This window comes from Marmota marmota, unplaced genomic scaffold (genome assembly GCF_001458135.2).
Source record: "Marmota marmota marmota unplaced genomic scaffold, marMar, whole genome shotgun sequence".
NCBI classification, from domain to species: domain Eukaryota; kingdom Metazoa; phylum Chordata; class Mammalia; order Rodentia; family Sciuridae; genus Marmota; species Marmota marmota.
Genome location: NW_025999977.1, coordinates 31,027,916 through 31,053,944, shown reverse-complemented (window position 1 = coordinate 31,053,944; position 26,029 = coordinate 31,027,916). Strand labels below are relative to the sequence as shown.

Here is a 26,029-nt window from a genome sequence, read left to right as displayed (position 1 = left end):
TACTCCAATTGGGGTGTCGTGACTACCCCGCCTGCAGGACGCTGGGCCTGTTCCTGGCACGGGCGGCGACTCTGCTCTGCCCCTACTCCAATTAGGGTGGTGTGTGTACCACGCCGGCAGGCTCCTGGGCCTGATCCGCCGGTCTGTTGCAGGTCTGCCTACCTTGGAGGCGCGGGCGGCGGATCTGCCCTGCCCCTCCTACCACGCCTGCGGACCCCTGGGCCTGATCTGCAGGTTGGTCACAGGTCTGCTCACCCTGCGGGCACGGGTGGCGGTTCCGCTCCGCCCCCACTCCAATTGGGGTCACGTGACCACCACACCGGCAGGGCCTGATCCGGGCGTGGGAGAAGGATCTGCTCTGCCCCTACTCCAGTTGGGGTGACGTGTGTACCACACTGGCAGGCCACTGGGCCTGACCCGCCAGGCTGTCACAGGTCTGTTTACCTTGCAAGCGCGAACGGCGGCTCTGCCCTGCCCCTCCTACCACGCCCATGTACCACTGGGTCGCGGGTCTGCCCACCTTGCGGGTGCGGGTGGCGGCTCCGCTCCGCCCCCTCTCCAATTGGGGTCACGCGGTCACCACGCTGGCGAGCCGCTGGGCCTGCTCCGGGCGCTGGCGGCGGCCCGGCTCCTCCCCTCTGGCTCGACGACAAATTGAGGAGACTCGGGTGTCTGTGCCTCACCCCCCCTACCAGGAGACCAACTGTTTATGTCGCCGCTGGTATTGATGAAGTTCTCTCCTCCGCCGCTTTCTGATGACATCAGATCTCTGCCATGTTGGTATCCTATGCGAATGGCAGCATTTCGTTCCCCTTGCCGGGCAACCAAAGCAACGGGTGAGTCCTGACCGGCCCTCAGCAGGACCCGGACCGAGAAGCAGTTTCCGCGGGCTCCTAGCCCCGGGCCAGGGAAGTTCCGGGAGCCGGAACTCGGCCACTCCGTGCTCAGTGTAAGCTCCTATAAGTGTAGGCTCCAAGAAGCAGACCCCATGGGCTCAGTTCCGGAAGCCGGAGTTCGGCCGCTTAGTGCTTGGTGTATGCTCTGATACTAGCAGGGTCCAAGAAGCAGCCTCCGCAGGCTCCGCAGCCCTGGGCCAGGGCGGTTCCGGGATGGTTCCGGGAGCCGGAACTCGGCCGCCCCGCGCTCGGTGTTCGCTCCGATAAGATCAGGTTCTAAGAAGCGCGCAGGCACTGAACCCTAGCAATCTGTCTGCAAGCCGCAGGCGAATTGCAGCCTGAAATTACCTGTTCTATGGCTGAATGCGCTGCGGTCAGTCAAAAACAGGGATGGTGACGTCAGCTTTCCAACATGGTCGCTGCTGGCCTCCTCTTTGGTCTGACCGGTGTGGAGAACCGAGATGGACCGCTTCCTTCCCCCGTCTCAAACCCAGAATTCAGCCCTGAGTATGGTGCTTGCACAGCTGGCAGAAACTGCAGCGCTGTATCCCTGCATCGCTATCTCCTCGTTTCCCAGCGCGCGCTGCAGACTCTAGCCGCGGGGCGATCTGCTGAATAAGCAGTGTTACCCTCCGTGCGACAAACCTCTCGCGTTTGAGTCCCCGTAGCCGATCCTCGTGCGATGGAAATCCTTCCTCCAGGTTCTGGAGCACCCCACTATTGCTGGAAATTCCTAACAAGATATCCTTTAGCCGTCCTGACTTGTCATACTCCCACACAGTGAAGCAGCACACGGGGGCAATGCACTCCCCTCGCCGCCATCTTCCTTCTCCCAAAAATATACCATTCTTTTGCTAGGCTGTACTGGCTTTCAACAACTCACATTTTTATTTACTATTTACTTTCAATTGATCCTAAGTTATCTGAAATCTCCTTAAGTAGAAAACCTACATTTTACACTTCTTGATATCCTTTTCATCATCAAGCTCAGTTCTTCACACTTAAGCTTCTGTACAAGTATTTGTTTTTGAATAATTGATTGATTCACTTTGTATATAGGAACATTACTTGTGGTTCTGTGGGAAGACTTCTTTTCATCTAGCAGTGTTAATTAAAAGTAGAGAAAAAATACTGAAAACCAAGAATATTTAAAAGCAATAGTAATAAGGCTAATATTTGCATGGTTCTTATAAGCATTTTATACATTTAAAAATAATTTATTTATTTTAGCTTATTTATTTCTTCCAACACCCTGTAAGGTAATTGATTTGCCCAGGGCCACTTAGCTAATAAGTGATACAGAATAGGATTTGAACAGAGGCAGTTTGTTCCCAAAGTCTTTGCTTTTTAGTAGTATGTTCTCCTACAAATTTTAAGTACAGGTGATAAATATGAGTTGTGCAAGAAAGAAGTTGGAATTCATTCCAGCAGGGGAAATAGAAGTGTGAATAAATGTATAAAGATCATTTCTAGCATATATAGACTAGAGAACTTAAAACTTTCTGGCCACAAAATATCTTAAAGTATGTATAAGTATATGTGCCGTGTGTCTGTGCGTGTGTGTGTGTGTGTGTGTGTGTGTGTTTCTAATCAAATCAGTAAAAGAAAAAGAAAGAAAGAGAGAAAGGTAAGGGGAAAGGGAAAGGAAGATCCAGGGGCCAAGAACACCAGCTCTGAGGACAGGTAAAGCAGCCATGAAACCACCTGATACCCAAAAGTATTTTTTAAGCCTGGTGAGCAGATCTTTGTTGGGGATTGAGGGACTGTGGGCCTAAACAGAGCAGAAAGTATATGAAGAGTACCACAGTTTATCTAAGACTCAAAAAATACTTTTTCCTAGGGAAAATAAAAAGGTGAACATGAATAAAATTCAGCAGAAGCAGAAGCAGAAGCTTATAGCAATGACTATTCATTCTCAGTCTTGACAAGGGGGCAGAGGGAAGGGAAGGAAGGAAACTCCTGAGACTTACAAGCCATTGACCCAACCTCACATGAGTCTGGGGCTTGAATGTACAAAATTTGTTTAGGCTTAAAAACCCAAGAAAGAAACTTTAATTCAAAACAAGCCCTGATCCATATGCCAATGACAGAAGCAAATTCTGTTCCTTCCTGAAAATTGTACTTTCACAGAGACTTTGTAAAACTTTCACACAAAGTGTCCCAACAATGATGAGCTCACAGTCAAAAATTATAGACTATAAAAGGAAATAAGCCAAGAAGAATAACAATCAATGGAAACAAAACAAAACAAAAACCAAACAAACAAACAAACCAGAACAGAAGTAGATCTAAAAGGACTTCAGATTTTGGAAACATAGAATACAGGATATTAATCAGCAATGTACAGTGTATTCTTTTTAAATACAGTGTATTATTTTTAAATAAGAAGAATTAAAGGGAAAATGGATGCTCAGCTTTAGTAAAATTCAAAGCTATTTTCTGAGTATAAGCTGGGTTAGTTTATGGCTTTGCAATAAGACAAGCTAGAACTCACTAAAGAACTTGATAAATCTTTTCTCTTACTCTAGGATAGGAAGTTTGTATAACATTACCTCTTCTAATTATAGCATTTCATCCAACACTGGATGTTTAATTTTATCCATAAAATTAAATGAAAAATGAGTAAATTAAAAGTATTTCCTAATGCACTAAAAATGCATATATTTGTTTTCTAGATCAAATTTCAATTTAATCACTTTATAAATAAATGTTATGGAGTGGCAGGTAAACACATTAAAAGATAATTATTATTAGTTCTTGGAAAATAGAGAACCTCTATATACTCACTTAAAGGATTCAAATTAAAAATTCAGGCAATAGCAAATGTTGGCAAGGATATAGAGCAACTAGAACTCTCACATATTGTGGTGGGAATATATGAATAATAAATAAATTCATGAATGAATGGTAGAGCAATTTTTAGGTATTTAATAAGACAAATGAAAATATATATTCATAAAAGACTAATACATGAATGTTCACAGCAGCTTTAGCAGCATAACAACATGGATGAATCTTCAAAGAATTATGCCAAATAGACTCATTAAAGAGTATATAATATATATTCCATTGGTGTGAAATTCTTGAAAAGACAAACTGTAGTCATAGATCAGTAGTTGCCTTGCGGCAGGAACGGGGTAAGGAGATTGACTGCAAAGGGGCATGAGAGAGCTTTTGGGGATGATGGAAGTGTCCTATATATTGATTGTTTTGGTGATTTAGGATTATATACATTTAGCAGAACTCATTGAGTGATAGACCTATAATAGATGAAATTTTAGTTTATTTAGATTATACTGTAATAAAGCTGATTTCATTTTTCATTATTTTTTTTAATTTATAATTCTTGTTGTTTGTATTTTGTTTTTGTTTTGTTTGGGTACTGAGAATTGAACTCAAGGGTGCTTTACCACTGAGTTACATTCCCAGTAATTTTTGTTTTATATTTTGATTCAAGGTCTCGTTAAGTTGCCAAGACTGGCCTCAAATTTGCAATCTTCCTTCCTCAGCATCCCAAGTCACAGGGGAGGCTGTGAGCCACCACTTTTAAAGCTAATTTTAGAAACACATGTGATCATAAATTGTAGAAATTAAACCCGTGCAAAAATATATCAAATAGCAATCAAAATAAAACTGCTAAACATGCATGTGCATACACACACCATATAAATTTTAAGGCAAAATTATATCTAGAGATAAAAAAGGATAACTATACAATAATAAAAAGTTCAATTCACCAAGAATTTCTAAACTAGTATGTTCATAATAACAGCCTCAAAATTATAAAATAAAAGCTGACCAAATTATAAAGATAAATATACAAACTTACCATCTATTGGTAGACTTCATCTACCTCTTTTGTTAATAGAACAAGAACACACTCATAAACATTAGAATTTATGCATATTAAACCTCACATTTTAAAAGTTATTTAATGGACTGATTTCTGTTACTCTAATTAACTTGGATGAAATTTTAAAACCATAATATTAAGTGAGAAAAACCACATCATAAAAGGAAATAAACAGTATAATATCATTTTTTACAAACTTCAAATCAAGTGAAATAAGCATATCAATAAGTAAAATTATATTGAAATGCAAATAATTTTTAAGTAGAGGGTAATGATTACCTAGAAATCTAGAAGATGGGAATAAGAAAGAAGTTGTTCAATGGAGTTTAGGAATTATCAGCTACATCAATACCCTTCAAGTATTCATTTCTGAACGAGCTTAATCTTTAGTTACAAACATCTAATATCCATATTTGAAAAAATGAAAAACTTTTAAGAGAAAGCAAAAACTATATGGAGTATGAAATTAGTTTGTTTGGTTATTGGTTTAAATAAGTATACCGGACCCTCCCTCTGCACCATTTCTGAGTTGAGGTTCCTTATTCTATTTCCATTCTGAAATACTGCTTCTGATTCAGGAGGCGGGTTGGCAGCTAAGAGTAGGCAGAAAAAAAGTAAGGCTGAGCTTCATAGCTAGTAAGTGCTAGGCAAAGAAGTACTCTGCACTTATATCAGAGTCACAAATCAGATGAACAAAGAGGATTGGATATTATTCTTCAATCTATATGAGTATTCCAAGCTGGTTTCAAAACCAGTGCTTCTGGAGCTCATGGCTTGTTAGGATTATGAAAAGAGGCTTGGGATGTTGCTCTGGGGTAGAGCACTTGCCTATTATGCATCAGGCCCTGGGTTTAATCCCCAGTGCCTGTCCAAAAATAATTATTGGAAAGGGAAGCAAAATTAATATTAATATCAGAAGTGTGATATCTCTCATGTGTTATTTATGGGTATTTTTATTTATAAGTACATACATATACATACATACATATAACTGGGGAGAGATTAACCATTCAAAAGGTGAACAACTTTTGAGAGTAATGTTCTATACTTGCAGATCTCAAAACTCAGCTGGATTGAGAAAAAGATGGCTGCTACTCTGTTTGGAAAAATACCATCTTCAAATGTACAAGAAGCTTTGCACAACTTCCTTAAGGTATATTTTATCTATCTGTTATTTTGGTATCAAATTGGCTGCCATCTGTACCAGTCCCTGTGATCCTTGTTGTCAAGAAAGTCTTCCTCTTCTCCACGTGTAGATCTCCAAATGAAGCTTCAGTTTGAATCCTAGACTTGGCATGTTCTATTTTTAAGCCTTTCATGGTACAAGTTACGTTTCTACTCAAACTTCTAAAGCAGCTGCATATACCCTAGATCCTGGTAATGACAAGCTGCTTTTTAAAAATAATTTAGCAGCTTAAATGAAGGTTTAAGTAGAGCAGCCTTTACTACCAAATCCAGAAGCAGCTCCCCAAATCATGTGAGCATGTGCAGAAGCAGTCATACCTGATTATCAGACTTGTTCCCGGTACTCCCGGTGAGCCTAATATAGAACCAGTTTCATCTCAAAGCACTAAAAGATACCAAAAGGAAGTTATTTTTAATAACCACCTTCTAAGCTGCAGACACACTTCTATGGAGGATTCTCGGGGCATCAGATCCGACCAGTATTTTTATTCCAGTATTACAATACATTATTGCTATGCTAATACAAATTTAAATAGTATGTAAATATGAACATATGTTAATAAATGTGTAATATATCCACCCATATAATCAACTTTCTATAGGACTAATCCTTTGCCTTTCTTCGGAGCAAATTATAAAATCTTATAGTTACAGGTTGAGCATCCCTAATTTAAAACTCAAGAGTTCCAAAATGATGCAAAATCCAAAATTTTTGAGCACCATCATATCATTTCTCAAAAAGTTTCAGATTTTGGAGCATTAGGCATTTGGAGTTTCTGGATTATGGATACTCTACTAGAAGGTAAAGTCTATACACATTTTCCAAAATTTAATAAAGAATTCAAAGCTAAAACACTCCTGGTCCTATGCACTTTAAATATGGGATACTCGGCCTGTACTAAATGTTGTTTCTTTCTCCACCAACCTAATTCAGGATTTATAAAAATATAAGTAAAACCAGGCTCTCATTGTATTGTCCAGTGCCAGTATTTGCATTGTATTTTAGAGATATATTTTGTAAAATAGAAAGGGAATTTAGACATCAGGAGTCTGAGATGGCAAATAGGCTTTCTTTCTCTTGCCATCTCTGACCAATGGCCAGTGGCTACCTGGAGGGCTTTGTGAAAAAGTAAGTGTTCTGAGATCAAACACAAGCCCAGCAAAGAGAGTATAGTAAATAAAAGCACACCGACCTACTCTTTTATTTTTTATTTAAGTGATCTTTTTGTTTTATGAAAAGGGAATCAAGGAACAACTAATTTGTCCAGTTTCACACAATGACAATTGAAGACTCGATTTAATATATGAATGAAGTCAAAGAGTACAACATCTTCATTTCTTTCATATTTTTATATCACTGAGAATTAGTTCTTTCATTTTAAATTCTATAAGAATATGTATCATGGTAGATTTAAGATAGATGATTTATACAAAAGATGCCGAGTTAATTAGAAAAAAATGTATTTGAAATTAAAACTCATTTCCTCATAATATCACAGTTATGATTGGAAATTAGATTTTCATAACACTGTAAAAAAGTTCTTAGAAGATGCTAATATGCCTGAAATAATACACAGATAAAATCAAACATGGTTATCAGCACAATAACATAGAGATAAGTAGTACAGATTCTGGAACTAGAGTACCTGGTTCAATCAGTTCTACCACTTATGGGCTGATTAACATTGGGCAAATTATTAACCCTCTGTCTCTTTCAATTTAATCAATAGCATGGAGATAATAGTACCTACCTCATAGTGTTGTTGTGAGGATTAAATACATTCATAAGAGTAAATTGCTTAGAGTGTGTCTAGCACCTAGTATGTGCTTAATTTACTAAAAAAAAAACTCTCAGAACTTTAACCTTATTAAAAATTTAAACATCTTGGAAAACTATCTTGGGAACCCTACCATTTGATCATTATTTAGATTCTATATGAAAATGTGTTCTATAGTGTTTGTCAAAAAGAAGGGAGAAAGCACAAGGAATGCTTCTCTCCATATTTACTTCAACAGCTGAGGGTACTGAAGAACAAGTGCTGAGGGGTAAGGCTATGAAGGAAAGAAGAAACTTGTCCTGGGAGTGGATGGGAGGACAAAGAAATAGCACAGGCCTTGGATTCTACACCTAAGGAGAGTCTGCAACCCCTGGTTCCCACAGGAGCCCATGTTGTTGGAATTCCTGTTCCCAATCCATTCCTCCACAGAAAGTTCACAGGTTCCAGGAATGGGTCTCCAGAGCCACCCAATAGGGTGCAGTAGAGGTCAAGAACACTGACTTAGAGTCAGACAAATGAAGCTAGGACTCAAGCATTTTCCTGTCTGTATGATCTGAAACACATTTTTCAAATTTCTCCTACTCTCAAATTCTTCATCTGTTAAGTGGGCATGGTAATACCTACTTTTTATGGTTTGTGTAAGGACATAAAATAATACATCTAATGATCTTGGCCCAGGGTCTAGCATGTTAAAGGTTCTAACCAAATAGAAATATCAGCTACAGTTATTTTACTCTCATAATGGGAAATCTGATCCTCCTCAGCTTCCAAGAATCCTAGACTGATCATCATCTGTGAATCCGTTATGGGAATTCTTTCAAGCTGTAGAATGTTTCCCACCTCATCCAAAATTCTGGCATGATTCTCTGGGGCAGTGATTCATACCCTGGGCAATGCATTAGAATCACCTGAGAGCTTTGAAATATGTATCCAATGCCATTACTCAGACTATTAGTTTCAGAATCACTGGCTATGTCAAGATATAGTTTATAGACAATAAATCACATTCATTTTAAGTATACAGTTCAGAGAAGTTTGACAAATTTTTATCCCCATATAGCCATCACCATTTTAAAAATTAGTATTTCCATCACCCTAGTGAGTTATCTTTTACACTTTGCTGTCAGTTTTCTTATTCCCCACCAAGGTAACCACTAATCTGCTCATACAACTTGTACTTTTGTGTATATCTGGCTTCTTTCACTCAACGTATTTTTAGATTCATTCATTTTATTGAGTTTATCAGTAAATCTTTTCATTGCAGAGTAATATTCCATTATGTAGATATACCACAACCTGTTTATACATTCACTTATTGGTCAATATTTGCCTTGTTTCCAGTTTGGGCCTATTATGAATAAGGCTTCTGTAAGTTTTCATTTATAAGCTTTTGTATAGACATGTTTTTATTTTTCTGGGGTATGTACCTGGGGGTAGAATTGTTGGATCATATGGTTTTACAACTTGACCAGTTTTTTTAAAGCTTTCAAGGTGATGTCAGTAGCAACCTATAGGAGGGTTGGGAATTACTAAACTAGAGGGTGAATACATATAGGGAGATGTGGCAATATTGGTGAACAGTATGTGAAACATGATTTCACATACTTTTTGCAATCATATAATCCATGAGTCTTTATTAGTTGTTTTACCAGCTATAGAGCTTTCTTCTATGTCCTGATATGGTATAAGGCAACTTCCTGAAATTATGAAATGTTTTAAAGCAAAATTTATTTACTCAACAGTGTTTATTAAGCACATAGTGCTTAACTCATTAGACAAACACACTAATGTCAAACACAGTTAGATGCAAGAAATACAGAAATGACCAACACAGTTCCTGCCCTCAAGGAACTTGGACAGCCAGGTAAACATGTACAGCAGTCTTTGCCAAGTGTTGTAATAAAGAGTGTTATCAGAGCCTCTTTAGAAACTGCCCCTTAATTAGAACATAATACTAAATGTTGTTGCCCTTCTTGTAATTCATCTAAGGGCTTTAGTAAATGGTTAGAATCTCTTCCAGTTTAGGAATTCAGTGTTGCCAATAGTCTGTATTCCTTTGGGTTTCATTTGTTTTTAGCTATGAGAACAAAAAGAAGTATTTCAATTTCTAATCACTTTGGCTAATTAAACACAGGTGTTAAAGTAAAGTATGCAGAATTAAAACACCAGCATTGAAGAAATAAACTGCCTATGTGCATACTATTAGGACTAGTGTTTCAATCCCAGATGGGATTGAACAGAGCTGGCACAACTACTGAACATAGAAGCAGGTACAGTTGGACAAAGTTCATTCTATACTTGTTAGGATGGCTCAAGAAATGTATTTACTAAACTAGAAATGTTGAAGTGAAAATAATTAGACAAGAGAAGAAGCAGGAGAACCAGAATCCATCAGCACCACAGATGGCTCTACATTCAAAGTTCAGGCTAAAACTGAAATGACAACTTCCTTTAATCTGTTGGTCTCCCTTCTACACAGGTCCACACATTGGTCAACTACTTGATCTTTAAAAATTGTACCCAGGCTGAGTTCCCAGCCCGGGAGATACGGTCCTCCTCCTCCTTTTGGAATAAAGTGTCTTTTACAAGGAATATGCTCTATTAAGATATTGCAGAACCCTTCAGCACCCTAACTTGGTCACACACACACACACACACACACACACCTTCTTCAACTCAGCAATTCAACTTCTAGAAGTCTCTTCTATAGACATAATCACACATGTACATAAGCACATGGGTACAAGTATGCTCACTGATTGTTATTGGGGATAATAGAGAATAAATCTAAATGTCTACTAGGGAATCCTTCATTTAATTAAGGCATATCCACAGTATGAACAATGGAGTGGGTCTGTATATACTAACATTAAAATGTGTCTGATACTTGTAGGTAAAATAAAGTTTTGAACTCATGTGCAGAAAATGATCCCATTTTAAATTTTCTTTCAAAAACCGTTTTTTTTTTTCCCCTCTACTTAACAGAAGGTCTGGTAGGATGCATGTCCTACTTATGTAGGTAGTCTACTATTAGGACTAGTGTTTCAAGAATCTGTTTTTCCTTCAAAAGGACTTGCTGTGATGGACTTCAAGTATTATCCAACTCATATAGAATGTATTGAAATCATAAAAAGTTAAATATTAATCTCATGGAAGATGCTTGCCATTGTTACCAATCATGCTCTTCTCTCATTACCTAAAGTGTGTGAAATGTATAGGACCTGCCTTGCAGTGAATATATCACCAGTTGTTTTTGTTGTTGAAAGGAAAAAAGAAAGCATAGACAAAAAAGAGTGAAGGCAATGATTATGTTAAGGAATTTCAAAACTTAAAGTGTTTCAATGCTTTGTCAGCTTTATGACCATACTAATCAATTTCATTTTAATGGTTAAATGCAAAAGCTATGTTTATGCCCAAAAGACACTTAAATTGATAAGATGATTCAAATGTGAACAACCAGCCTAAGTTCTTAGAGCAGTTATGTTAATAATCTTACTTATTGAAATATATCCTCATCACTTGTGGCTGCTGTTGTGATACTGTCCTGTTATCCTCTTATCTGTTTTCTCTTAAATTAGGCTGAAGACCTACACCCTGGTTACTCTGTGCCCAATTATATGTATTTGGCCAAGGTAATGAAGAACACTATTTAAAGATCACTTTGAATCCATTACATAAAAATGCAATTACCTTTAAAATATCTTTTTTCATTTCCAGTGTTATATAGATCTTCATGAAAATCAGAATGCTTGGAAGGTCTGTCATTTGGCATTATTACTTCCTGTTGTTACCAAAGAGGTAAGTCTAGTGACAATGAGTGATGGTGTCTTATTAGTACTATTCAAGCTTAAAATAAGAACAACTGACTTAGTATATTTAGAGTTTTCTTTATTTATTAAATTTGAAAAAAATAAAAAATAAAAATAAATTTGACATTTTTAGCCTTATTGAGGTATAATTGGCATATACAAGTATTTGTATGTAAGGTGTACAACTTGATGTTTTGATATATGTGTACACTATGAAGTGATTGCCACATTGAAGCTGATATTTCCATCGCCATACAGTTACCTTTTTTATTATTGTTTAAAATACTTAAGATGTTCTCTCTTAGCAAATTTCAAGCATACCCTACAATATTATTAACTACAGTCACCAGGCTGTGCCTAAGATCTCCAGAACTTATTCACTTTCCAACTGAAAGTTTGTACCTTTTGACCATCCCAGAGGAAATAGGGAGATGCTGACAATCACTCTTACATTTTCTGCTTCTGTGATGGCATTTTCTTTAACACTAAGACATTTTGACCTGGATTTTACATGTACTGTGAAGTTTTAAAATTTGCAATAGTTCTGAAAAATAACTATCACTAGAAGACCACTTGAATCTTTTAAGGGACATGAAAGTCATGGGCTAGCAGATAAAACATCCTGATGCTTGCTAGGTGTAAAACTACAGAGAATGGATCAAGCCCCACTGGGAAGGAGGGCAGACAGCACATGAGCTAGCGATCAAACTGTGTAGGCAGCAAACAAACTTAGAGCGCAGTGAGATTATCCAAGGCCATCAAAAGGATTAAAGGTGTATATTAACATTTTCTTTGTTTTTTGACACCTTCCATTAATGGAAAAGTAACTACTGCATTGCCTCTTGACCTTTTATCCTAAAATTCAGACTTCTAGGTATGCTATGTGGTTTAGGCATGCTTCAGGATTCACAGTTCAGTCTGCTTCTCTGAGTCATTGCCTGGTGTTGTGGGAACAGATGGAAATAGGTAAAAGTATTCTTGCTCCCTTCTCATACCACCAAACATCATCATCCTCTGATTCATATAAAAAAAAAAAAAAAGAACTGTCTCTGGAAAAACTTTGCTCTTCTGTGTTGAAGGAGTGCAGGTTCCACTGTTGGTTGTGATCTGGAATGTAAACAAGTAAGACTCCTGTTGCCCTCTAGGAGCTTGTGGCCTGAGAGAACATATGGTGTACATCCAAGTGACTGAGGTTTAAAGTAGAAGGCATGAAGTGCTAAGAGAGGTACAAATAATTGGTTATGGAAAGTTTGAAAATGGGAAAATTATTTCTCCTAGAAGAGGTTAGGTGACATTAGAGGTGGTTTTTAAAAGGTTTGTGTAATGGGGAAGTGTGAGTAAAGCATGTTGCATGTCATGAAAGAGGCACAGAAGTGAGAAAGCAAAGATTTGTTTGCCTGGGGTGGAAGGAGTGCTCAGGGCATTTGTAGGAAATGAGGCTGAAAATGGGAAGTGACACAAGATCTGCCAAGGAACCTTAGGGTTGGGGGATGTCTATGTCTCTAAAGAGGATCACTGAGTCCCTTCCACAGACCCATGAGCAAGGTCCTGGGCTGCAGATATATATTTTCTGGATATTAGGAATTCCCAACGGGGTTGATTGCCCTTCTAACTCAAATCCCTTATTAGGTTCCATAAGTTAATAGGAGGTACAAAATGGTACAATCTCAGTAGCAGTTTTCCAGAAGACAAAGTTTTAGGTAATTTTTTTCAGCAGAAATCAGATTTTTGTCCCTCTAGTTGCTTGATATGTGTTGGTGATGGGAACCCTACTGTCTTTCACGTTTTTCCTGAATGATGTCAGTTACATACAATCATTCATTCATATTATAATGTAATATTAGAATACAGTATGATAATGCTATATAATACCTAGTTTGACTTACAAATTTTATGCATGAAATTTAGAGCTCTCACAGGAGGCTAAATATTGACATTGCTCAGAGTTTGGTCCTTGATCTGTAAGTCTCTTGTCTTCTCTCCTATTTCTTCCTCTCCCCATCCCCAAGCCTGTCCTCCATGGCTTCAAGTGCCATACGTATGCCAGGGGTCCTCAAATTTCTATCTCTAGACCTCTCTTCTGAGCTCTAGTACAACTTCCTACTTGACATCTCCACTCGGATGGCCTCAGACCTCTCACACTCAACTCACCATCAGGCCTTCGCATCTTCTGTTCCTCCACCTTCCTCCTTAGTAAGTAGTACCTCCATCCACCCAAAAGGGAAACCTGAAAATCATTCTTAATGCCTCCTTCTCCTACACCCCGCCCCCCAAGCACAGACATATCCCCGGGCACCAAGTTCTCAGAATTCCTCTTTTAAACCACCCCACTTTTCACTCTCTACACTGCTGCTGCTCAGAGCGCCACCTGCCTTCACCTGGCCTTCAAGGCGTGAGAGCCTCCTAGATGTCCTCTCACAGCTTCCTTGCCTCATGCCTTTTTGTGAGAGTGAAGTTCCACATTTTTAGCATGTCCTTCAAGACTCTGATTTAACCCCTACCAGTCTCATGTCTTCCCTCCCCTTTGCCCCATGTTCATCCCTGCCTTTCACCCTTAGAGCTTGCTCTTCACTCTTCCTGAAACACTCACTTCCCACACAGCCCCTCACCCCTTTCACTGGCTTTACTCCTATTCATCCTTCAAGTCTCACCACAAATACCATGACTTCAGGAAAGACATCCATGATACCCCCTGGCAAGAAAGGCCCTCATGCTTTCCTTCATATCATTTAGTGCCATTGTGATTATACGTTATTTGTTATTTGTGTGATTGTTCCATTAAAATAGCAAACAAGTCTGCTTCATTCACCACTGTATCCCTAGTGTTGAGTATGTTGCCTAGCATATTACCATTCAGTAAGTACCATTCAGTAAGTATTGGTAGAAAGAATCAAGACACTAATTCTACACAAATAAAAATAATAGTGTGAACACTAATAATAAGTAGGACTGTTAGTAAATATAACTAAGAAATTTGGATGCTGTATGAGTATTTCTTTGGTAAGCAAGATAGCATGAGCAGATATTTCTCACATTACCTTCTTCTTTTTCTTCCAGTGATGTCTCCACTTATAATCTTAGTAATTTTTTTAAAATTTCTTTTCCAAAGAGATCAAAATGAAGTGAATTACATATAATTCTACCTGTCTCTAAAAAGATTGTTCATGTTGAAATATAGCTCATTAATGATTTTGCTAATCATCAAAATGTTTTATCAGTGCCACAAATTACAATTAAGATCACCTGGAATCGGCTGGGCATGGTGGAACATGCCTATAATCCCAGTGGCTCTGGAGGCGGAGGCAGGAGGATGCAAGTTCAAAGCCAGCCTCACAGATTTAGCGAGGCACTAAGCAACTCAGTGAGACCCTGTGGTCAAGTGCCCCTGAGTTCAATCCCTGGTACCAAAAAAAAAGATAACCTGGGCATTAGTTTCCACTCCCTCATGAACTTGCTTAACATACTTGCCTCTTTCTTGTGGCATTTGTAACTTCTTCCTTGTCATTTATAGACATGTCTTTTGTCCCCTACCAGGGAGCTCTAAGCCCATCACACTCCTATTTGATATTGGGAATGTCAGCCAAGGTCTCTGGAGCACAGTTTGGCATGTGTAAGCAGCTTTACATTCCCAGAATTTGAAATTGCAGTATTTTTATTATTCATGTGGACTTTTCTTAACCCTAGGGAGGTAATCTCAGATCCTGAGAAACGTTCCTTTTTTTTTTTTTAAATAAAAGGGATTTCTATGTCTAAGATAGTGTGAAAATATTGCTAAATGAAATAATGACTTCACCAGTAGCTTGAAAGTTGTTTGCCTAGAGGTAGTATTCATGTTCATTGGCCTGAAGTGTACTGAGAAAGCTTAAATATAAAAACTATTGTGTAATTTGTTTTTAACAATGATGGATGTGCTAATCTGGGGAGGGACTATAGTTTTAATTGCTATAATATTTTAAGTGACATTAATCACCCTTCTAAAACAGACTCATAAGATAGTTGTCTCCAATATAAGTAAGCTACTTCATAGGTCAATAATGTGTGTGTATGTGTGTGAGTGTGTGTGCGCACATGCATACACGTGATTTTTCTGGCTCTTAGTTTTCTTCACATTTTTCTGGTAGGGCTAGGGCTTCTTCACATCTCATAGTTGAAGAAGAAAACAGTAATACTGTTAACATGCTGGTGGATCCATTGTGTCAGCTTGCATGGAAGGCTTTCCCCTTCCTAAATCCTACCACTCCAAATCTGGTGCAAGAATATCTTGGGAATAATTGCCCACGTTACCCATATCTTCATATATCTGGATCATGCTTGGCCATCAGAAATCCACAGTTTCTTTGTAATGACCTTCCAAAAAAAATATGCCTGCACTGAACAATAATCTATTTCAAAATACCAAAAATTATCGGAGTAAGTGTGTGAAATTTCATTGTACACTTGTATTTTCTTTATAGGACAGAGAGGCAAACACAGAGGTGAAAAAAGTAATGTCTTCTTTGAAGAGGTAAATAAAAGAGTTTATTCTTCAACAAATCCAATGTGGTCTACTAAAATTTAAGTTTCTCAGAGTTATATTTTTATCATTTTTTTCTTTTTTGCTATAAGTGTAATGTGTTCAGATTTGAAGGTACAACCATGTTTCTGCAGAATTCATTCCACTAGTAGCACTACAAAACAAATCAAGTTATTTTGAAAATCTATTTACATAAGTATCTATAAACGTGTGCTTTTTATTTTTCCTATCAAACTATAACTTTCAGAACATTTCTTTAAATAAAATGTTTAAATCAATCCAATAAAATTAATTTTAGTGTATATTTTATTGCTGTATTAATGGAGACTTTTTTTTAATTTTTTATTGTGGGTTGTTCAAAACATTACAAATTTCTTGACATATCATATTCGACACTTTGATTCAAGTGGGTTATGAACTCCCACCTTCACCCCATACACAGATTGCAGAATCACATCAGTTACACATCCATTGATTTACAAATTGCCATACTAGTGTCTGTTGTGCTCCGCTGCCTTTCCCATCCTCCACCCTCCCCCCNCCTCCTCCCCTCCCCTCCTCTCTCTCTACCTCCTCCACTGTATAATCCTGAGGGTCTCCTTCCATTACCATGCAATTTCCCTTCTCTCTCCCTTTCCCTCCCACCTCTCATCCCTGTTAAATGTTAATCTTCTAATGGAGACTTTATAAAACAAAATAATTTAAGTAAGGTCCATGGAAAAATAAAACAATATAATATATATTACAATATATTGTTATAATATATTATAATAAATTCTATATATTATAATATTATAATAAAAAATTCTGTTTTGCTATTGAATTTACAAGAACTTTTCTTCTTTAAGGAAACACTCAATATTGGCAGTATTGCCATGAGATGTAATATTCTTATACTGCTAGTAGGAAGGTATTTGGGGCACAAACTTTTGGTAAAATGTCTAGAGCCTTAAAAATATGTTAACACTAACATTGTAATTCCATTTCATAGACATATCTTAAAGAGAAAAGTATGAATTATTTACATGAAATGTTCATATCAATATGAGACTATGTCCAACAATAATAAAACAGCTAATCACATTACAATTTAACTACAATAGCATATCATTTTGACATTAAAAACAATTGTTAAAACAATACAAAGAAATGCACAGAATATATTAAGTACATGATAAAATAGAACATACATATAAGCTCAACTTTATAAAAATGTGCACAGAAAAGTTATCTAGTAGGAAATATATTAATATGGTAGTAGTTTATGTTTCTGTGAGGCTGTGCTTTATTTCTCATATTTTCCAATTTTAAATAATAAATTGCTATAATTTTTTAAAAACTGAATTAGCTAACAGTAATTTTAAAGATTCCCTGGTATCCTTTAACTAACCTTTATCCTGGAAATCAGACCAAAACTTGAATACATAGATACATACACACACTCAAAATTTCCAAGCCCTGACTTAGAAATGCCATTGAATCAAATTGATCTTGTTCTCCCTTCTCATCTTTTATAATGGCCAATAGAGATACTGAATCAGTTCAACCTCCTTTACAACTGGCCTAACACTAGAACTGTTGACTAGATGGGGTAGGAGTGTTGCAGGTCCTCTCATGGATTTGCAGAGTCTGTATTGCTATGGATACCTCTGATAGCTCTAAGCCACAAAAGGAATATGCAAGTTAAAACAGACTATTCCAGCTAGCAGCAAGTGACATAAAACCCATCATGTTGTAGGCTTCATGGGAGCAACTCACGCAAACCGAAGGCAATTAGACTTTCTCCAGGAATTATGAGAAATATAGAGGAACACTGATAGATATCAGTGAGACTTGGGACTCATAACTAGAACATGACAATGTTCAATTATTTTAATGAAATTCCTCTTTGGTCCCTGCAATCAACATGTCTTCAATTGACAAGTGGATAGAACTTTGCCTAATAGAAGAAGTATAACACTTCTACATCAATCTTCAACGTATTAAGAATTTCCTAACCATTGGGCAATAGCATATCATTTTGACATTTCCCCAACAGTGTGGTAAAAGGAACAGTACCCTTCCCCATTATGGTCATAAACCTTCAAAATAGCACCAAATTGTATAATCATAAGAGTATGTGTGACGAGGCCATCTAAAAACAGTTTCTCCATTAAATATCCCATCCTGTCAAAGCTGAAATTTTTCTTGTATGACAGTGTTATATGTAGAATATTGCACTTACTTCAGGAAATTTCACACAAAGTGAGCCATGGAGACTCTAATTTTTTTTTTGATTACTTCACTCATCACTCAGGTTGCTTGACTTTGAAGAAGCCAGAAAAACTACTGAGTGTCCTGATTGAGGATTTCTGCTACTGGGTCACTAAGGCCAAGCTATAATGATATTCTCCCTTCACTCACAGAGAAAGTACACAAACTGCTAACCTCTCAAGCGACTCCATGGACAACTTGGGAAAGGGGGGGGTTCGGATCCAGAACTTTAAACATGTTCAGCTTCAGGAGATAGGAATCAACCTGTATGCTACAATTCCTCATGAAACATTTAAAGAGTAACTTAGTGTTCCACAAAAATTTTAACGATTGTAATGTCCATATAACTGCATTGATAGCTCTTACTTAACAAATAGCTTTCATTATAACATAAAAATCCCATCTGTTGCCCCTAAAAAGTTGTCAAAAGGCTTTTCATGTGATAATATTTTTATACTCTTGAATTACAAAGAACAGTGGTAAAAACTGGAAGAGACCTTAAATGTAAGCTCTTATACCAAACTTCTTATTTGCATTGATGCATAAGTAGCACAGTGAGGGTCAGAGAATTGTACTGGCCCAGCCAGGGCTGTGTTTAGGCCTTGCAATCTTACATCTTCTGCATCCCTCTTTGAGCCAACACTCTTTACATGCAACTGATTGGAATCCAATGTGCCTGGCACAGAGCGGGGGCTCTCAGAATGGTAACTTACATGGTGACTACTTATTCTAAATGCTTTTTCTATCTCAGCCCATTTCATCCTCATAGCAGTCCTATGAGGAAAGAACATTCAGTTTTACTCCATTACTCCCCTATGCAGGGGAGCTAAAGTGAGCTTTTAAATAACATGCCTAAGACAGTGAGCAAAGGATTTGAAATTGAGCAGACAGCTCCAGAGTGCATGTTGTAATCTGGGCCACAGTGCAATTCTGCCAGCCAGTGGGGGAAACTATGGATAGGGGAGGAAATGATAGAAAGTGGAAGGAGAGCATAAGAAGAGGAAGGAAGAGAAAGGTAGGAAAGAGGATTTTTTTTTTTAAGTGGAGGGGATCATAAGGAAAGAAGGAAGATAAAGATAGGGAAAAAAGGAAAAGAAAAATCTTATATTTATTTTTTGGATACTAGCATGCATTTTCTAGTTTCACATCATAAATTTCCAATACACATAATACTCTTACGTATTTTCCTTATATTAAATCTTTCTTATATGCCCCAGCGTCCCTACCCAGATAAGGAAAGAGAGGCACAAAAAAAAAAAAAAAAGAGGGTGGAGAAGACTAATTTTAATAACATGATCTTACTTGGTCTGTTTATGTTAGGAGAATCTCATTGTGGGCTCTATAGTCAATTGATTGGGCAATTAACAAAACTAGTTTATTTCACAGTGATAAAGTACATTTTAGAGGCAAGTAAAGTTAGTATCTTGAAGTTCTGTGATTTTGGAGCTCCCGAACCTGTATTTTTCTATAGGAGCCTGAAGCCAAATCATTAAGGTTGAGTTTTTCAGGTTTTATTGAGATGTAATTGATATATAAATAATTGCACATATTTAAAGTGTATAATTTTGATAAATTCTGATACATATATATACCCACAAAAGCATCACTATGATCAAGATAAACATTTCTATCACTTCTTAAGCTTGTTCATGCCCCTCTACAATCTCCCTCCTGACCTTCTCTGTACCCCATCCTCAAGCAACCACTGATCCACTGTCACTAGAGGTGTATTTTTTAAAATTTCATATTAAAAGAATTATGTATCCTTTTCTGTATAGCTTCTTTCATTAAACATAATTATTTTGAGATTCATCCACGTTGCAGCTGTGCCAATAATTAATTCCTTTCTTTAATTCCAAGTTGTTCTTTTCATTATGTGGCTATGCCACAGTTTGTTTCTAAATCCCCTGTTGATAGATATTGGAACTGTTTCCAGTACTTAATTATTACAAATAAATTTTCTGTGAACATTCATAGAAAGTCTTCAAATTTGTATATACTTTCAGTTCTCTTGAATAAATACCCAGAAGTAGGAAGTATGGTTGATGTTTGTCTGTCATTTTGATAACTGTCAAACTTTTCCAAAGTGGTTCTGTCATTTTACATTTTCACCAATAACATATGAAAGTTTCACTTGCTTAATCTAAATTTAAAATCACTTGGTTTTAATTAATGTTTTTAATTTTAGCTACTGCACTAAGCATGTAGTAATATCTGGTTGGGGTTTTAACTTTTATTTCCCTAGGGACAAATTATGCTGAGCCTTTTTTCATGTACTTATTTGTCATTCATTGATCTTCTTTGTAAGATGTCTATTCAATTTTTTGCACACTATTTAAATTGGGATGTTTGTTTTTTGTATATAGCTTGATGTATGCCTTGAAGTTCATTTGTTATGTTGTTTGGAGGCTTAATTATTCTAACACCATTTGTTGAAAACACTGTCATTTCTTCACTGGATTACCTTTGTACCTTTGTCAAATATCAGATAGATATGTATTTATATTTGACAGTTTCTGGAATTTCTATTATGTTGCAATGATTTATTTGTGGACCTTGATGCCAATACTATATTGTGTTTATAATGTAGTATAAACCCTTCAACTTTTTAAAAAATTGTTTTGGCTATTCTAAGGTCTTTTGCATTTCCTTATGAGTTTGAGAATCAGTTTTTTACATTTCTACCCACAAAATCATGGCTGAGATTTTGATTGGTGTTGTATTGATCAGATTGAAAAGAATTCACATCTTACTGAGTATTTCAATCCATAAATATATTATACCTCTTTATTTATTTAGGTCTTTAATTTGTTTTGCAATGTTTTGTAGTTTTTAATGTACAGGTCTTTCACATTTTTGTCAAACCTACCCCAAGTATTTCATATTTTAATGCTATTATAAATTATAATGTTTTAAATTCAATTTCTGATTTTTCATTATATATAGAAATACAATTGATTTTTGTACAAAGGTGTATCCTGCAACCTCTTTAAACTCACTTATTATTTCTAGTAGGTTTTATCTAGATTTCACTAGATTTTTCTTTACAAACGATCTTGATGTTTGTAAATAAAGACATTTTACTCTTTATTCTGGATGATTTTGTTTTGTTTTTGCCTTGTTTTACTGTCTAGAACTTCGAATACACTGTTGGACAGAAGTAGTAAGAGTGAACATTCTTATTTTGTTCCTGATCTTGGATTTTACCATACATTATAATGTTACCTATAGATTTCTTGTAGCTTCCTTTTCTTAGGTTGAGAAAGTTCCCTTTTTATTCTTAATTTGCTGATTTTTTTATGGAATGAATGTTGATTTTTGTCAAGTTTGTGTTCATTGAGGTGATCATATGGTCTTTCTGTTTTAGTTTGTTTATATGATAAATAAATTGATTTTTTAATATTTAGAAAATCTTGCATTCCTGGGATAAACCTTAGTCTTAATTTATAATTATTTTAATATACTGGTGGATTGCTAACATTTGTTTAGAATTTTTACATAAATATTTACAGTGGATATTGGCTTGGGTTTTCTTGTAATTTTTTTCCTTTGGGCATTGGAGTAATCCAAGCTTCATAGAATGGGTTGAGAACTCTCACCTCCTCATCATTTTTCTTAAAAAACTTTGTGTAGAATCAGTATTATTTCTTCTTTAAACATTTTGTAGGATTCACTAGTGAACTCCTCTACGCCTGGAATTTCTTATTGACGTGTTTGTAGCTATAGTTTCAGTTCTTTTAATAGATACAATTAACAGGGATATTTAGTTTATCTTTCTTGAGTGAGCTTTGGTAGTTTGCATTTTTTGAAGAATTTGTCTTATTTCACCTAAGTGGTCAAATTTATTAACACAAATTTAGTAATATTCCCTTATTATCCTTTAATTATCTATAAATCTATAGCAACACTACCTACCTCATTTCTGATAATGGTGATTTCTGTTCTGCTTTTTTCCTGACCAGAAACTTAGTATTATTGAGCTTCTCAAAGAAACGGCTTTTGTTTTCATTTATTTTTCTATTTTCTGCTTCATTTCTGCTATAATCTACTTCCCTTCCTCTATTAACTTTAGGTCTTATATTGTCTTCTTCTAATCTCTTAAGGTGAAAGCCAAGGTCATTGATTTGAGACTTTGCATCTTTTCTAATGTAGGCTTTTATTGCTATTAAGTTCTCCCCAAATAGCACATTAGCAGTATACCACAATTTTTGATGTCATGTTCTCATTTTCTTTCAATGAAAAATAAACTCTAATTTCCACTTTTATTTCTTTATTGACACATAGATCATTTAGAAATCTGTTTGGTTTGCAATATTTGGGGATTTTGCCGATATCTTTCTGTAGTTATATTTTACTTAAATTTTCTTGTGATCAGAAAACATTTTGTATGAATGGAATCTTTTTAAACTTACTGAGGCATGTTCTATGGCTCAGAATATTCTCTGTCTTGGTTAATGTTCATTATGTACCTGTGCCCAGCAGGTTCAAAAACCTAGAAAGACATGCTGTTCTTTGACTAGGAAGACAGCATATTAAAATTCTCAAGTATCCTTTAGTTAATCTACAAACAGGATGTAATTCCAACACAAATGTTAACAAGATTTTTTTTGTGTTCTAAGACTCAAATGGAAAAACAAACCAGTAAAAGTGATTGTGAAAATGCTGAAAAAAGTCAAGGAAGTCAAGTAATAATACAGGCAACCACATCTACTAGATAGGGAAAAAATATGTAAAACTAATATTCTAAGAAATACTGTGGATCTGGGGTGCTGCATACTGGTATCAAGGAGTGGTTTTTTGAAATTGCAATGTGTGATTATAGATGGACCATTGATGTAAAAGAGAAGGGATGACTGGGATGAAATGAAGCTGTTGGAGGCTGTGAAGGACATAGTAAAAAGAGAATTTAAAGTACCACCAGCTGAGAGAGGCTATTGAACATGTATTTGATGCTGGGTCTCCCAGTAGTGCATTTTCTGTTATCTTTAGGGCCATGTGGAACCTCTTTAGCCCCTGTAAGCAGTGGGTCCAAAGGGCCCATCAAAACAGAAGTAAACTTCCCCAAACAGCAGCACCTGCAGGCACTGAAAGGTCCTGTTCTCTCTGATTTGACAGGAAAGACAGTCTTGTAATCGTAAATTACATTCTGCCTCTGAAGAGTTCAGCTAAGATTTCTTTTCATTGAGAGTAACTGGATTATTGCAGAATGACTACAGAAGTAATATTACATTATCCACCATACCAAAGTGATCCCATACAATTGCCAAAAATTAATTCAAAACTTCTACTCATCATCATCAAGATCTGTTCTTTGGTTTCCACATGATAGGTCCAAACCTCCACTCCAACCTAAGAGATTGCCACCTGTTATTTCTGGAAAGGCAGTTGAAGATGCAAAACCGTACTTAACTATTTCAGAACATTACATTAAATCACAGAGTTATGATTACACAATAATCTTTTGGACTTCCAACCTAGTTTGAAAAAGCATCACTTAATCTAGTCAGACACACTGAATGAACTGACTAATTTGGAAATTTGGATTTTAAAGTCCATAAAAAAGGAAAGCAAAAAGAAATTTTGGAGTGTTTTACTTGCCAACAATAATTATACTGAAAATATTTTCTTTTGTCTAAAAAATTGCAATATAGTTTAAAGGCACTAAATTTGTATTCACTCTATAGAGCAAGAGGGACAACAGAACACAATGTTTGTAACAACCAAACCTGGAAGACATTTGGGCAAAACTTGACCGAATTATTAGGCATGAGGAAATTCCATCTTGAAGTGCTATAATTCAGACATTTAGGTCAAATGTAAGAGTTCTGTGATGTTAGGTACTCTGAATATGTGGGAAATGTTTTTAAAGGAAGATGAGTTCTTAATGGAAAAATTAAGTTACTTGTGCATAAATATGGTGTTCTTTTTATTAAGTAATGAATTCTACTGATTGTCAAAAAGAATATTTTGAATGAACTGAGCATGGACTGAAATAGTGAAATGAACTTTTTTACTGGCTTTACATCTTAAAGACTTTTTAAAAGTCTGATGCTTCCATAATATAGCCTATTTATTCTTTAGATTGTGGATAAATTACATTGTGGGTAATATATGTACAATTTATGTCCCAGAAATGAATAAGTATTCATGAAATACCTAAGCATGTTAATTATGTCAAGAACTTTCTGGATTCTACTTATTAACAGTATTATTTTAAATTAATTGTAATAAGTGTTGTTTATACTGGAAAAAAGAAATATTGTGAACGAATAGGCAGATACATTAATGACATAGAAGAAAGAAGTCTATAAATATATTCAAATACACAGGCAAACTTAATATATGTTAAAAATGGCAGGAGTAAGGTTGTGGCTCAGTGGTAGAGCACTCGCTTAACTTGTGGGAGGCACAGGATTCTATCCTCAGCACCACATAAATATAAAATAAAGATATTGTGTCCACCTATAACTAAAAAATATGTATTAAAAAAAGTGACATGTAGAATGAATTATTCAATGAATAAGCCCCTAGAGGGTAAGGAGGGTAGGAGAAAGATGGAATGCACCACAAAGTTGTTAACAGTTTAGATCTAGATTCATCAGCAAGAGTCAGGAGCATCTTCACTTCAGACTTCCCAAAGCACTGATGTGTCTTACCCATCATTATATTCCAAGCACTCACAACTGTATCCAGGCATGGTAACTGTACCAAGTAACAACAGAGTAACTACTCAGCAGAGTAACAGGTGCATATCCTATTTAGTTCTGAATATCACAGCAAGGCAGGATATGCCAAGTAGGAAGAAAATCAAGAAGAAACAAGGATAAGTAGGAAAAATAATGAGAGAAAGAAAGTAGCCTAGCTGGGCAGATACTCAAGGGAAACTTGTTGATGTGGGTCAACTTGAAGATAAAGAGGTACCTATGATCAATAATCACAGAGATCGCATCAGAGAGATGTCTGATGTGTGATCTGGGAGGGGCATCCCTGCTGCAGAAGCATCACACCAGGAGCCAAGAGACACAGTTCTGCATGATCTTGAGCCCAGCTCACAGGGCTCACACAGGAATGACTCGAAATGACAAATATGAGTATAATTTTCAAACTCTATTTGGTGGTACTCACTCAAAAAATAACTGTGCACTTTGAGTTGAGCCTTGTTCGTGACATGCACAAACTTCACTGTTGTCACCTTTTATTTCCATAAGAGCCCTGGATGACATGGACTATGTAGACCCAGCCAGAGTTCTCATATGTACTATCAAAGGCAGTTAAGGCTGGGCACCATGGAGTTAATCAGCATCTTCTTGCTGCTTGTCCATATGCAGGTCATGGGTAGCAGAGTTTTGCCTGTGAACCTCCTGCTTCATTTGCATTCATCTTTGCAGGCATCTTGGGAATCCTGATGAAAGACACAGAGCTAAGCCAGATTGCAGCAGCAACAAGGCTTTCCTGGATCCTGGGCTCACATCAAAGTTCTGTTGTTCTGTACTCACATATGCATCTCTTTAGCTGATTTGATACAGACAGCAAGGCAAATCCTTAGGTGCCTGCTGGGGAGAAACAGGGTCAAAGGTATGCTAAAAGATCTGGCAAATACAGCATCCTCTTTGCTGAGGTCTCATGGGATAGCAAAAAGACCAAAATCCACTATACTCACTCTGATGCAAGGTGACCAAGACTACCTCAGGTACCTTGGTGGCTTCAAGATATATTTCCAGGGAAAGATTAGACAAGGATCA

At 36.6% G+C, this 26,029-nt stretch overlaps 1 protein-coding gene and 1 pseudogene across 7 annotated transcripts in view; both read left to right on the top strand.

Moving 5' to 3' along the window:
• Positions 1-21,377, top strand: part of Rmdn2 (regulator of microtubule dynamics 2) — a 96,507-nt gene extending 75,130 nt beyond the window's left edge. For 6 of the 7 annotated variants that reach the window (XM_015479752.2, XM_015479751.2, XM_048804538.1 and 3 more), the window contains 5 exons: positions 5,804-5,902; positions 11,291-11,344; positions 11,430-11,510; positions 15,976-16,025; positions 18,331-21,377. In XM_015479752.2, coding sequence (XP_015335238.1) covers positions 5,804-5,902; positions 11,291-11,344; positions 11,430-11,510; positions 15,976-16,025; positions 18,331-18,379 — 333 coding nt within the window. In that variant the 3' untranslated portion in view covers positions 18,380-21,377. The remainder of the gene's footprint in view (positions 1-5,803; positions 5,903-11,290; positions 11,345-11,429; positions 11,511-15,975; positions 16,026-18,330) is intronic. The other variant, XM_048804535.1, reaches the window with a different exon arrangement.
• Positions 21,378-21,531: 154 nt separating this feature from the next.
• Positions 21,532-25,302, top strand: LOC125617208 (annotated as a pseudogene).
• The last annotated feature ends 727 nt before the right edge of the window (positions 25,303-26,029 follow it).